A 15,330-nucleotide genomic window follows, 5' to 3' on the forward strand; every position below is an offset into this window, starting at 1 on the left:
CCTATTGACCTGCATCTCTTCAGTTCTGCACTATCTTACCTCGCACAATCAGCCGGAAGAAGGCACTTGACAAAGGACTGTCCCCAATGAATGTAGCACTGTAAATCCCGCCGTCACTCACGCTGACCTGCGACAGGCTCAGAGTGGACTGGCTCTCCTTCACCTCCCCCTGGTCCATGGTGTCATAGTAGGTCCCTGCAAATGAAAGTGGCAGGGAGGAAGAAAAGCATGAGAGCTGACAACTGAACTCTGAATAAGCCCTACTAAGGCTAATCCACTCCAGCCTGTGACTGGCCTGGATAGGGCTTAGAGGCTCATGCGACCTCTAAGGACATCACCGACAGAGCAGTTTGGGTAGGAGAAGAACTGAGGAAGCACAAAGGCATCCAGCTGCAAGCCCATTGGCAGGTCTGGGCCTAGACTGCCAGCTTCGATTGACAAGGATGACTGAGGGTGGGCCTTGTTCCAGGAATGTGGTGGGGTGGGGAAGTATTGGAGCAGGGGCAGATCTCCCCAAAGCCGTGCAGCTGGGAGACGGGGGCACTTGCCATTCCTTTTCCACAAAATGTCTGCGTTCTTCCCGTGCTTTATCTTGGCAACAAGTACAGCTGGCTGGGAGAGGCTGAATGTCTGTGTCACTTTCTCTGGGACAAGGTTGGCTGCAGGGTCAGACAGAAACAGAGATTGGGTTAGGAAGCAGGACCTGCAATATTTTCTCTTCCCTGATCATCAGAGAGTCATGCTCAGGATTGCCCAGGTCTGTCATTCCATCTTTGTCTGGGCTTTCCAGAACTCACCTAAGCACTTCATCCTGCTCAACACATATATTTGCCTATTTTACTCTATTTGTTTAATGGAATCTGTATACCACTTAATTAGGGGGAAAGAAAAAACTCCAAACGGTTTATATAAAATAAAAAATACATTAAGATTATTGATGGAAGTCAGATTTAAAGCCAATTTAACCTTAAAAATAATAATAAAGGAGCAGTTAAAAATACACATTATAAAATAAAGTTAAAGTATTATATACATGTCATATATAAAACACATGTCAGTTTCACTAATCTGGGTAGGCTTGTCTAAACAAAATTTTTTTAATGGCTTCAGAAAACAACACAGCTAAGATGCCTGCCTAGTGTCAATGGGCAGGGAGTTCCAGAGTGCAAAGGCCACCAAGCTAAAAGATCAAATCCTTACAAGGGTGGAACAAACTGTGTGTGGCATTTTCTACACATATTGCAAGGGGAAAGGTGAGCATGTAGGCTTAGTGCAGGTACTAACTCACAGTGCCCAGAACTAATAATAATAATAATAATTTATTTATACCCCGTCCTTCTGGCTGGGTTTCCCCAGCCACTCTGGGTGGTTTCCAACAAAATATTAAAATACAACAAGTGAGGTGAAAGTTGATGTGCTCATTTTAGGTGATGTTAGGGTTAGGATTGTTCTGCATCTTATTGTTAACACCATCCTTATTCTTCTTTCCAAACCCTCCCTTATGAGCATATCTCCCAAAGTCATGCTTTAAATTGTATCTGTAACAAAGCCTGGATTTCCAGTGGTGTTTTTGTTCCGCCTCACCCAAATTAATGTTTATCATACTTAAAAGGCCTTCTAAGATAAGAAAATCTAGTCAATTTTCAGCTATTCTTCTTGGGTTCTTTGTTTAAATTACGTATCTGACGGATGTCTCTTTTCCTGGCAATAAGAATCACTCGTATGACTAATGACCGTCCAGAAGCGGCTTAGTCATGCTGGCCACATGACCCGGAAGCTGTACGCCAGCTCCCTCGGCCAATAAAGCGAGATGAGCGCCGCAACCCCAGAGTCGTCCGCAACTGGACCTAATGGTCAGGGGTCCCTTTACCTTTACCTTTTTAAGTTCATAGAATTATAGAAATGTAGGGCTCTCAACTAAAGCATCCAAGACCAATACCCTATTTGCTGCATGGTTAGATCAGTGTATGCCATTCAAGAGTACTAGTAGGCAACAGTTATGAAAATCATATACTGTACAGTGGTACCTTGGTTCTCAAATGCCTTGGTACTCAAACAACTTGGAATCCAAACACTGCAAACCTGGAAGTCAGTGTTCCAGTTTGCAAACTTTTTCAGAAGCCGAACGTGCTCCGTTTTGAGTGCCACAATTCCATTTTGAGTATTACGCTGAGGTCTGTCTGTTTTTGCGTTTTTGTTTTTGCAGCTCTTTTTTGTTTGTTTTTGTGACTGTGTGTAACTCAGTTCAGCTACTGATTGATTTATTGTGTGACTGCAGTACATTGTTTATTGCTTTTATGGATCAATACTATCTTTAGATAGTAAAATTCATGTTAAACTGCTTTTTAGGGGTTGTTTTTAAAAGTCTGGAATGGATTAATCCATTTTGCATTACTTTCTATGGGAAAGTGCGCCTTGATTTTGGAACACTTTGGTTTTGGAATGGACTTCCAGAATGGATTAAGTTTGAGAACCAAGGTACCACTGTATATAAATAAATAAAATATGCCAGAATCCCTTCCACAGATGTCGGCAGGAATTTTTTTTCACCAAGGGGGCAAAGTAAATACTACAAACAAACAAACAAACATAATATTAGAGAACAGGTCTAACATTTCTGGTAAGTCCAATAACTAGGAGTAGCTCGCCCATTGGGACGGAGCTACAGCATTAGCCTCTTGGCAGTGATATCACCAGTGAAGTCATTCTTGTGCATCTAAGCAGCCCTGACTTCACAGCCATCTTCCCCCTCCCAATAAGTGGCAATGATGCCCTTTCCATGAGACTATTGCTGTGGGTCTGCCTCTGCTGGTGACGGAGTGGTGACAAGGCCTAGGTAGACCCATCTTCAGAGAAATTTATATTTGCTGTGGACCTCCTTTTCATCTATGGGTAGACCTGCATACAGACAACATCTTTTCCCACTCACTGCTGAGACCTGCTGTTTTTTCTCTAGCTCCTTTCATCCACTCCTCTTTTTAAAACTCAGCCAGAAACTCAGCCAGAGGGGCAGGGTGTGTGTGTGTGTGTGTGTGTGTGTGTGTGTGTAAACATAACAACACAACACAACATACATTGCTCTGCTGCTGCAATCAATTTCACACACACACACCCCAACACACATTTATCTGGCTGGACCTAAAACAAAAGGAATTCCCTAGATTGATTAATACTCATTTTTGCTTTTTCCTTGTCCTGTTATGTAAAGAAATTGCAAGAATGACCCCAGGGTCTGGGTCTGAGGAGGGTATAGAGAGAAGACTCCATTACCTTAGCCTTGGTCTTATCACAATGATGTAAGGACCTAACATTGAGAAAGAATAACTTCAAAGTACATATCGCTCCCAGTTCTCAGAAAGTGGAGACTTTCAGCATTTAGAAACCACATATCTGCATACTGTATTATCTTTTCCAGTGTCATGTTGAATCTCTCTCAAGCTTACCATCCACATTGTTGTGCACATAAACAACCCTGGTTTGTTCTGACTCAGTCTGCCCCAAGCAGTACGTGATGCCCACCAGGTCTGCCCGGGAGAAGCCGCTCATTTGCACTGCATGGCTGCTGTTCTTGTACATCTGGAATCTGGACCTGGGGTGGGTCATGACAATTTTATTGTCTCTGTCAATCTGGAGGCTGGCATTTCGCTCACCAGTCACGCACAAGAGGTAGAAGTTGGTGTGTGAGGGACTCAAGACGTTGGCCATCAGGGTGATATCCATAATTGCTCCTGTGTCAGAAGAACAAGAGAAGGACAGGAAGAGCAAACGATCTCAGCATAATTCACGCAATTCAAGCCAGGCCGTGCCTAGGCTCTAGAAGAGGAGCAGGGAACTCTCCCACCGGTGAAAGTAGCCGGGGACTGCTTATCTGTGGCATACTTGTGTTTCCTCTTCATGAAAGTAACACCTGAAGAGGGCTATGTGCTTTCTTTCAACTGATATAAACTCCAGTTGTTCCTATTTAACAGATCTGGTTACAGGTAGGTAGCCGTGTTGGTCTGGATCGAAGTAAAATAAAAAAATTCCTTCAGTAGCACCTTAAAGACCAACTAAGTTTTTATTTTGGTATGAGCTTTCGTGTGCATGCACACTTCGTGTGCATGCACACGAAAGCTCATACCAAAATAAAAACTTAGTTGGTCTTTAAGGTGCTACTGAAGGAATTTTTTTATCTATTTAACAGAGACATTGTTTCTAGTAAATCCCTAGTAAATCACCATCTCTTTCTGGGAAGAGCCACTGAACGTTGATAAGTTGAATATATATACGTACACCTAATTGCTTACATCTAATAACAGATACTGTGTGTAGAACTGTTTTGTATTTGTGTGTGTGAGTGTGTGTACACACACACAAACACACAAATTCTTTTAATACAAAGGTACAGTGGATGATGCTCAACCTCTGTTGCTATTTCAACAACACAGCAGGAAGTTCTTATCTAATATGTTAAAAACAATATTATTATTCTGTCTCGGGACACATACAGTACAGATTTGAAAACAAATCATTATACCACAACTTAAAATATTTATCCGTGTATTTGTTTGAATTTGGAAAGGAACATAGAGATAGCTTGTTTGATGAGATAGTACATTAATAGCCTTTGGGCCTCGTCAAATATGACAAAATCCCTACATGTTAAGCATGCCTTCTTCTGTCCACATGTACATACATCACAACACACAAATGTAAACACACCATGTGACAATCAATGTGTTTGTCACACATTATTTCCAGCACAGAAATCCAGAAATCTTTTCAGAAATAACAACAATGCTATTACCAGAATACTTCTATTACACATTATATACTCCACCCTTAGATTTGAATTGATCAGATTATCTCTCTAATTATACTTGTGTGACCCTGACGGCTTGCAACTCTTTATTAACCTTTCTTAGATATGATGTTCTGTTGTCACTTTTCAGAAAACAGCTAATTATATTCTGATGAAACACAGAAGACGTTGCTCTTCTGCTGTTTCATTTCGATACACATTCTCCATGCTGGCAGATACATCCCTCCTGAAGGTTGAACTATGTGTTATGAAGGAGCTATGTGAATCTACTGTACTGTATCTGTTTCTTTACATTTTTTCCAAGCAGCAGTTGCAAGGGACGGGATCTGGATTAGGATCACAGTATGGGTTAACCCTTCCCAATGAAAAATCCACCCTACCCACCTCAGAAGCTATTTCCTGTGTTAGTAAGAAACACGTGAGCACACAGGCTTGAGTATAGCTTCAATGCACAAACTTAGCTAGAGAGCAGGGCTATAAATAATCAATTTGTGGCCTTTTGGGACTGGATGCACACAATAGCTTTTTCCAGGCTATGATGGTATGAGACAGACATGATGTGTCCACTCATTGCACTCTCTCTTATGAGGAAAAGGGATTCACAGGGCATTGCAGTGGTTTGAAACTCTGCAAGATTTATCTGAACAGAGACAAAAGAAATGTACATGTAAACCCAAGCCAACAATGTCTGTATCACCCTATTTTCCTGTAACAACTGCATTCAGCCATGTGGTGGTTCTTTCTATCACCCAAGCATGTGTTTGTACCACAAATGGCAGCCAGAATGATCTCAAAACACTCATTGCCCATGGAATACCACTGGCTGGCATTACCAAAACTGCTTTCCTTCCAGTCTCTATTCACTGTGTTCCATGCCTGGATGGAAAAGGTTGGAGATGGTCAAGGAATTCAGTCTTTGTGAATACAGACTAACCTGATCTACACCTTCCAAACCAATCTGCAGATCAGAACTTAGTTACCTATCAGCTCTTCACGTTCTCCAAATGCTCTGTCACAGACCTTAACTCAGCAACAGCATTAAAGTATGTTTAAAGGTTTGAATTTTAAAAGAAAATATGTCTAAGGACCCCTGCAGATGTCCTTTTTATTTCATATTCATTTATTTCATTATTGGTGGTCATGATGCTGTTGGGGCTGTCTTGGCCTGCAGAAGTTTTGGGGTGGTCACACAGCTTCATTTCCAATCAGTGCATATCCTGCCACTGCCTGTTGAAATCGTGTGACTTTGTTCTAGTTCATTTTTGTCCTGCTTTTCCTGCGCTATAACCTTTCTGGACAGCAATAATGTGGTAGCACTGGGAAGCATCACTAAGAACAAACTAGGAAATAGGGGGGGGGGAATCCACTACTGACACTATTTTTGTGTCCAGAACATGTTGCAGAATACACTCATGATGGAACTAGTATAGGAGGAGCCCTCAAATACGTACAGTATCTAGATGTGGAACTCCATCTAGTTTTTTAAAACTAAAACAACAACAACACACACATATATGAGAGATTAATGTGAAAATGGGATAGAAAGGACTTATGAGTGAACTCATGCAAAAAAATGACACAGATCAGAAACTAACTGATTTGTCCATGGCTCACCATATGGCTAAGATTTTCCACTCTTAGCTGGGAGAGACAAAGAGAATGTTGCAGAAACAGCACATGGGGCTGCACATAACAGCATCTCTGAAAACGTTTAAATCCCAGACCCACCATTCTGGTGGCACCAGGGGTTCCTCACCCAGAGCCCAATTAAACAGGGCTGGCTACTGCTGAGGGTGGTCAACCTGATTAAAATACTGGTCCTGTTGGTAGCCAATGCAGCATCTGCACATGAAGGAATGCAGCACAACGAAGGTGGGTGTTCAGAGAGCTCTGAACAAGATTTCCCCCTTCGTATGCCATTCAAGGATTCTCCCAGTACCACCTGTACCGTAATTGTTGGGTATTTTCATAGTGGTTCCCCAATTTGCTGAGTAGACAACAGGCTGACGCATCAGACTACCTACCCTTAATTGGCTATACGGTAATGAATACCAGTATAATTCTAGAGAGGAGTGTAGCTTGTGGCTTCCTGTCCAGAAATTACCAGATGGGATGGCCATCCCTTTTTATTTAATTTCATAATTTTTATGAAAACAAAAACAAAAAACCTAGAAGTGGTTTACAAAAAGAATAAAACAATAAAATTATCAATAAAACGGTTTTTAAAAAGATAATAAAACATTTAAAAAGTAATTAAAAACAATGATAACCTAAAAGCAGATTAAAATACATCAACCTTCTACCTTTCTGGACAGGCTTGTCTAAACAACGTATTTAACAGACACCAAAAAAAAGAGTACAGCGAAGGCACATGCCTGATATCGATAGGCAGGGAGTTCCAAAGATTGGGTGCTGCCACACTAAAAGACTGATTTCTTACAAATGCGGAACAAGTATTACTGGGTATGTTGCATCATTCTACTGACACTCCAATAGCAGTAAGTTGTACCTTCACATAGATCTGTAACTGCTAGCTCTGCAACCTTCTTCAAGTTCCATTCTTTCTGCCACCAAAACCAATAGCAAACCCACCTCCCACCAACCTGTTAAGGGGGAAAAGGGACTTTACCTGCCAGATGCAAGAAGAGAGTTAAAACACAAAGCCTGCCCAGTCTCATTTTCTTGAGTATGCACAGTGTCAGGAGAGCTCAGACATCACGGATCCAGAAAAGGTAAAGCTGATGGGGGCATTTGCGTTGTTTTTCATTTGCAGAGTGCATCCTCTATGCCTGATGCTCCTGTGTCTTCCATTGCTTTGCATGGGTCAGAGTAGCTCGAAGGAAGTTCACACACATCCCATGAGGAAGACAGATTCTGGTTCTCTGGTTTAGAAAATCCTGCTTTCTGAAGTGTGTATTACGAGCCTCAGGAAAAGAAACTCTGGCTGAGTTTCAGTCCACCTGCTTGGGAGTTCAGATTGTCAGCTCCAAGGCCCTTCCACCCATTCCAGCGCTTTGTTCACTGCCACGTGTTGTTGCAGAAGAGATCAGGACCTGCCTGTTTCTTCCATGCTTGCTTGGAAAGCCTTCCTGGGGTGCTTCAGCCCTGGGGTACACAAACACGCACACACAAACCACCTCTGGGCAGTTCAGGAACTGATTAAGAGTGAGCATGGAATGGGCACAGCAAGAGCTGCGAGTCAGTGGGAAGAGCTTTCTTGGCTGGGATTCAGCCAGAGCAGGAATGGAGTTTGTTGGGGGAGGGATGCTTAGAGGCCCTCACAGACAGCACAGCAATGACATGAAATCCTGTTTCCCATGCACCATTTCCTGCTCTCCACCCATTGTTCCTTGCCTGTCTCTTGCTCCTGCAGGAGGAAGCAATGCACTGGGAGGTTGTTGCGCTGAGCTGCCAACGGAAAGAGGCTTGAAATGAAGAGACACTCCACTGGTGTCCAGGGTTCAAGAAACTCCCTTTAGCCATGTTTTCTAAATCCAAGGCTAAGGAACAAGCCGGTCCCTGTCTGGGAGAGATGTGGTTTTCTTTCTGCCTCTTTTGATGCTAATCAGGAACAACAGTTTACTGTTGCTGAGGAAAGACGGTATAATGGAGTCCTGAAGTTGATTAATCCAGGGGAACTGTCCGCCTCTGGAAGTCTGTGCATGGCTGTGATTACAGCAGTGCTATGCAACTTTTTTACACACTACAGGAAATCAGAGACATGCAGATAATAATAATAATAATAATTTTTATTATTATTTATTATTATTTATACCCCGCCCATCTGGCTGGGTTTCCCCAGCCACTCTGGGCGGCTTCCAACAGAAAAATAAAATAAAATAATCTATTAAACATTAAAAAGCCTCCCTAAACAGGGCTGCCTTCAGGTCACAATGGATGGGCGGTACTGCCTTATGTTCTAGCCCATCTTGTTTTACACAACCATCATTTGTGGATCAGCCAGGTTCACTCATGTACCACAGAGTTATCAACGGGGAGAGGGGGGTGCATGCACCCTCTTCTGTGCCAAGTCAAACGAACCTGTTAAAGATGTAGTTCCCCAACACTCTGAGGGTCAATTCACATGACCAAATACCTATGATGTCAATGTGATCTAAACAGAGGTCAGTACTTGCTGAAGGTTTTATAGGATGATGATAATGGCGACGATGATTTTGTGGAATTCCCTCCTCAGAGAGATGTGTCTGGTAACTTCACTACACAGCTTTCTGCAAATGCTGAAGACACACCTTTGAAACCTGTGATGTTTCTGTGACTAATTTTTTTAACTTTTAAAAATACTGAATTTTAAGTTATTGTAACCCATTCTGGTACTTGCTGGTGAAGGGCAGGTAATAAATCATCACATCATCATCATCATCAACATCATCATCCCATCCTTCCTCCTGAAGGAGATCCAAAGTAGCAACAGCAAATTATAAAATTAAAAAAAACCTTTAAAAGTATTTAAAACATATATTACCACAGTCTGGAAACACTGCTCCAGATGACCTTGGGTTCAAGTAAAGCAGTAACTGAAATTAATATAACCACCTATGTTCCATACTGTGAGTCCAGCAACACATTGGTGGGAAAAGGCAGGCTGCATCCTTTTCTTTGGGCTGATGGAAACAAAATGGAAGGGTGGGGCAATGAATGGCACCCAGTGAAACATCATCACACATGTAAAAAAACAACAACATATGGTAACATATGATTCTATGTTGAATTTCATTCCCTTATTGGATTAGTCACAGATCAGTAAAATCTGGATTTCACAAGAGGGGGGGTGAGGGTTACTACTTGGGTAAGGATGGTATTGTGTGGATGCAACACACATACAAAATATAAAGACACAAGCAGCTTTGAATCCAGAATAAACTCCAGTGTGGATGAGCCCATTATTTGGTAAATATCCCCATTTATGGTTGAAGCCTTGTGGGCAAACTTACTATACTTGTAATCTTGTGAAATAATATTGAGCTTAACTTTCCTCTTTTGTGACCTGTATTTCTGCTTCTGTTTAACCCTTACATGTGTGACATGACTGCTTCGGACTGTTCTCAAAGCTGCACATATACACAGATCACAACATGTGAAATGGTGCGTGAATGCAGCTGGATTTATGTATGTGTTCATGCAAAATAGGATGAAAATTTGCATGTGTGTCCTGGGGCTGGTAAAATGCTACATGGAGCCTAAACATGGTTGCTTGCATTTACAGGGTTGAGGAAGGGTTACTTCCTTATGTTTACCCTCCTAGTGCATAATGTTGCTCTGTGGGACCCTTTTTTGTTTGTTAGCCTACACAGGATTAAGCTTGGGCCAGGAGGGTGGGAGGAGCTAGACAGAGAACAATAGCAGTCGCCTGTTTGGGTAAATAAATATGCTTGGGAGGAAGTCTATAATGTAGCTGCCAAACCACCTTTCCTTTTCTACCCACCTTCCACCTCCACACTTAAAATGCCCCTGTATCAGCAACACAGTCAGGGGCACAGCTTATTTCAAGTGTTGCCCAGAAGATGTGTCCCACTCTGGGTTACACAATGTTAACGTACATGGACGCAGAATTGTAAATATGCAAGTATAACCCACTGACTTCAGTTTTCAAAAGTTCTGGAAGCAAGCACCAATTCACGTGTTCGTACAGTGAAATCAGAAATCACATGAATCCCATCACGTACATTGTCGTGTGTGGTGAACTCGCATGGAAGGGTTTATGTGCTGAGGAACTGTGAAACAGGTGAAGTGGTCCTACGTTGCATTGCATCATGTGGACAGTGCCTCAGGGCTGACGTCCCAGATACTTTCTTAGAGTTGGCTGTGAAACCTAGCTCTTGACTCTAGGCTGAGAAGTGTGACCATAGTTCAGAACAATTCCCCAGCAAAATTTAAGGCCACTTGGAAGAAAGGGAGAAGGGGCTAGGAGGCCTGACAGAAAGTCTGAGAGCACTCTTTATCCTGCTGATAATCTAAAGCAAGCCAGGCCAGGAAGAGGAAAGCCATTCACTGTTTCCGACTATTGACGTGGAGCTCAGGAAAGCGGGTGCCCCTGCAGAGCACTGGGTGGGTGAATCACAGCAGGTCTGGGCTCCCTCTCACCAGAGCCAGTGTTGCCAGCTGCCTGGGGAGGAGTGCCAAAACAACTCAGCTGTGCTCCCTGCGTGGGGCATAGCACCACACTCTTTAAAGAATGGGCCACATGACCAAGAGAAATAAGCAACTGAAACAAACAGCGAGAGAGACAGTACACCGGTCCTGAAAGAACTACATTGGCTCCCAGTACGTTTCCGAGCACAGTTCAAAGTGTTGGTGCTGACCTTTAAAGCCCTAAACGGCCTCGGTCCAGTATACCTGAAGGAGCGTCTCCACCCCATCGTTCTGCCCGGACACTGAGGTCCAGCACTGAGGGCCTTCTGGCGGTTCCTTCGCTACGAGAAGCCAAGTTACAGGGGACCAGGCAGAGGGCCTTCTCGGTAGTGGCACCCACCCTGTGGAATGCCCTCCCACCAGAGATCAAAGAGAATAACAATTACCAGACCTTTAGAAGGCATCTTAAGGCAGCCCTGTTTAGAGAAGCTTTTAATGTTTGATGGATTTCTGTATTTTAATATTTTGTTGAAAGCTGCCCAGAGTGGCTGGGGGAACCCGGCCAGATGGGCGGGGTATAAATAATAAATTATTATTATTATTATTATTATTATTATTATTATTATTATTATTATTATTCCTAACATGAGGCACACTCCAGCAGTGGTGTAAGAAGGGGGTTGCAGTGGGTGTGGGCCGCCCCAGGTGTCATCACTGAGGGGGTGAAAAAATGGCAAAAATATGTGTTCTTAAAATCTAAAAAAAACCTCCTGCACCCACCACACACCTCTTCCTACGCCACTGGTAGCTAGGTGAGGCGGGGGACACTGGGTGCCACACTGTGGGGCCTGCAGCGTGTGTGAGCCACGCGTCTCTCCTGAGGTGGAGGCAGCGGGCGGACTGCCTGCAAGCTCTGCACTGCTTTTCGAGTAGCACAGGGCTTGCGGCTGCCCACCACGCCCTACAGCTGAGGGGGAGGCTGCAGAGGGAGGCCTGCCTTGGCTTGCCCCTGGCTGCAGGATGCACGCACTGCACCGGGCACCTGAGTGGCTAGCTACGCCACTGCACCCCAGTGCATGATTACCTGGGGAATAAATACCATAGGGTTGTGGTGGTGGGCATAGTGTGCATAAAAATGTAGCTTAAGTAGCATTTGAAAGTTAGAAGGTATTTAGTTAAAACAGAACCCCTTAAGTTCAAAGCAGGAGGACCGGGATTGAGGGTATTTCCAGATGGGAAGTTAATATTGTAAACGTGTCATTGAGATATTGCAAACAGATTTCTGGGAACTGTTTTTTGTTTTGTTTTTGTTTTGACTTATTAGAATTTGTCTAGAAAGGGTAAATGAAATGGGGAAAGAAATACAGGCTGGCATTTTGGGGCCAACAGTATGTGGATTCTAAGGATTGTTTGGCAAATTGTATATATTAGGCTAAACTTCATCCAAAAATGTGTTTATTAGAATAAATTTGTACTAAAATGCTGGCAAGCTTTTATATATTTTTTCCATTGAAAATTGCAGTGGTAATGTGGAGTAGTGAATTTAAGACTGGAAAATAGCCACTGAGAGAAACAAATTTGACATTCTTCATCCCAAGATGCAGAAAACTTGCATGCATGAGGAGCACTGATGCCCCAACAAGTCCCTGTCTGGAAGCACCTTCAGTCTCTGAACAATTCAAGCTGAGGTTTTTTGGAACAAAGAAGACAGTATAGACAGGAACTACAATAACTAATCTGTCTGAACTTGCTGATGTGATCAGAATAAGCACTCCTTCCCCGAAACAAAAATTGTCAACAACACACAGGAAAAAACATCAGGAAATACAAAGAAACTGGATTGCAATGGATATTTTTGCCCTTCCAAGTCAATGAGATGTTAAAGATAAGTAATTAATCTTAATGAGTAAGCAAGGTTATTATGTCAGCAGAACTGGAGATACAGAAAGCACACCAGATGAGGTGCAGGTTCATGTCAAATCTGATAGTATTTGGTGGATGATAAAAGACCCTGATGTTGGGAAAGATTGAGGGCACTAGGAGAAGGGGACGACAGAGGACAAGATGGTTGGACAGTGTTCTCGAAGCTATGAACATGAGTTTGACCAAACTGCGGGAGGCAGTGCAAGACAGGAGTGCCTGGCGTGCTCTGGTCCATGGGGTCACGAAGAGTCGGACACGACTAAACGACTAAACAACAACAACAAAAGAGCCATGCTTTAAAAAAAAGAAAAAGAGCAGCAGCTTTAAATACCTCAAAACTGGAGTGGGAGGCAGATGCACCATGTGCCATGAGTTGGTATTGTTGGGCGCCAGAAAAGGTCTACACCCCAACAGGGAGCTCACTGCTATCCCATGGAGACCCCTAGCTCTATCCCCTTCCTCCTTCCTATTGCTGCTGCCTGTTCAGTCTGCCTTCACTTACCTTCTTCCTATGTGTGCTTGTGTGGATTGGGTCCAATGGGAGACAGCAAGTAAATGGGTGGTGCCAACAGCATTAAGGAACAGGTGGTCCTGTTACATTCCAGTCTATGAAGATGTGGAAAAAATCAATTGTTTACTTTCTTACAGAACTATTCAAAAGTCTTAGAACACCTTCTCTACTACCCCCCCCCGAGTCCCCCCTTCCCCAAAGTTCTACCTGGTTTTCACTTACAGGGGAAATAACATATTAACAAACATATTAACTAACAAATCTTAGATTAAGGTAACTCTCAATCTCAGATTACCTTTCACAGGCCCACTCAGGGAGGCGGGGCACTGAAGGCATCTTGCCTAAGGGAACCCCAAAACATGGGGCCAGCGCTGCAAAGAAATTTAAATGAGTTCATTGCATTACTGTACACTGCAGAAATTGGTGGACAGATTCCATCTGAAGCTTTTTCTGTGAGGGTACCTGGAGATGTTGAATACAAGCAACAGGAGATTTTGTTCAAGTCCAGGGTAACTGACAAATCAGTTAAAGATTAACAAGTTCAAACAATATACATCCAAATTCTTAAAAAAAACTCAAATGCAAAATTCATCTTCCAACAAAAAGATGGGGCAATTGGGGCATGCCACTAAAATAGACATTCCTATAAGAGAAGAGGAAGGTGGTCAAACTAACACCAATGTTTTAAAAAGGGCAGAGGGGAAAGGACAGAAAATATTAAGCCTCTTAGCCTAATATTTGTTTTAGGTAAACTGGAATAAAGCACTGTTAGATCATTAAATATATAGAAGAACAAATCATAGTGGATAAATTAAGAAATTCATAAATATGAGAAAAATTAAGACAATTGAAAAATCCTTCTTTTTTTAATAATAATTTTTATTAGTTTTGTATAAACAAAGACAAAGACACACATAGAAAACAAACAAATAAATTTTTCAAATCTTATTTCTTAACATTGTATTTGTGACTTCCTTGAATCTCTTCTTCCTGATGTTCTTAGTATCTTAAACTAAATTATGGCGGATTTTCTAATCTTAACTCAAAATCTTTTCCTTAAAGTATCACTTTAACCTCCTCCTCCTTCTTGCCCAATCACCCGGGTCCCCTCCTGCCACGAGAGGAGCCCGTGAGATGCGGCCTTCCAAAAGAGATCCATTTTTGTGTCTGGGTTTCCCTCCCCCCCTCCTCCACCCTCAGAGCACCCCCTGCCACCAGGTGCTTCCGAGTAAAGAGAGGGAGAGAGGTAGCTCTCTGCCCAGACACCTATCTAAACATAACAATAATTATTACAAATCTAAATTTTCCTTCCCCAACCATTCTTCTTTCTCCCTCCAGAAAATTCAATAATTATATACAGTCATTTTTCTAGTCAGAATCTTAACATTTACTTTTAAACACTCTCCTTCCCCTCCCCCAATGTCATTCCCCCAATTGAACCAACATTTCCTTTAACATGCCAAAATTTCAGAGACCGTTGTTCAGCCAACCTGAGTACCTTTTAACTAAAAATTTTATCCCACCCCCCGTCTTTCCCATTTCCCCTTCTAGGCCTCTGCCCCCCCCTCCTTCTGCATTTCCCACTCCTCCATCTTCCCACTCCAAGTTTCAGTCCCTCCAGGGTTTCTCTTTTCTTGCTTCTTCATTTCATTTTGTTGTTCATTGGCCTCATCTTCTTTCTTTTCAAATCCTTGTTGTGCCTCATCCAGCTCCTGTTTTTTATAATCCAACTCAGTTTTGTCATTGCCTCTGTTTCTGACTCATTAATCTTGATCTGACAGTCAAAATTGTCCTTTGAGTCCTGCTCTTGTAGCATAATTTCTGTACATGATGAGCTGAAATGTTGCAATGTCTTCTGGGTGTCTTTCAGTATTTGCAGATAGTCTAACACTGCCTCCTGGAAGGCCAGGGCATAAGTTGTTTTCATTCTTGCTCTTAACCGCAAGCAGGCAGGAGATTAGGAGACAAAAGGCACTAGAAATTTCCTTCCTACTACACGATCGCC

General features: G+C 42.7%; 1 protein-coding gene across 2 annotated transcripts in view; it reads right to left on the reverse strand.

Moving 5' to 3' along the window:
- Nucleotides 1–8,162, reverse strand: part of TIE1 (tyrosine kinase with immunoglobulin like and EGF like domains 1) — a 29,240-nt gene extending 21,078 nt beyond the window's left edge. Inside the window, exons 1-4 of one of the 2 annotated variants that reach the window (XM_035122926.2) lie at nt 7,431–8,162; nt 3,444–3,728; nt 549–659; nt 40–195 (exon numbers count right to left, since the gene is read on the reverse strand). In XM_035122926.2, coding sequence (XP_034978817.1) covers nt 40–195; nt 549–659; nt 3,444–3,728; nt 7,431–7,479 — 601 coding nt within the window. In that variant the 5' untranslated portion in view covers nt 7,480–8,162. The remainder of the gene's footprint in view (nt 1–39; nt 196–548; nt 660–3,443; nt 3,729–7,430) is intronic. The other variant, XM_035122927.2, reaches the window with a different exon arrangement.
- Between the last annotated feature and the right edge of the window lie 7,168 nt (nt 8,163–15,330).

Source organism: Zootoca vivipara, chromosome 7, assembly GCF_963506605.1.
Source record: "Zootoca vivipara chromosome 7, rZooViv1.1, whole genome shotgun sequence".
NCBI lineage: Eukaryota > Metazoa > Chordata > Lepidosauria > Squamata > Lacertidae > Zootoca > Zootoca vivipara.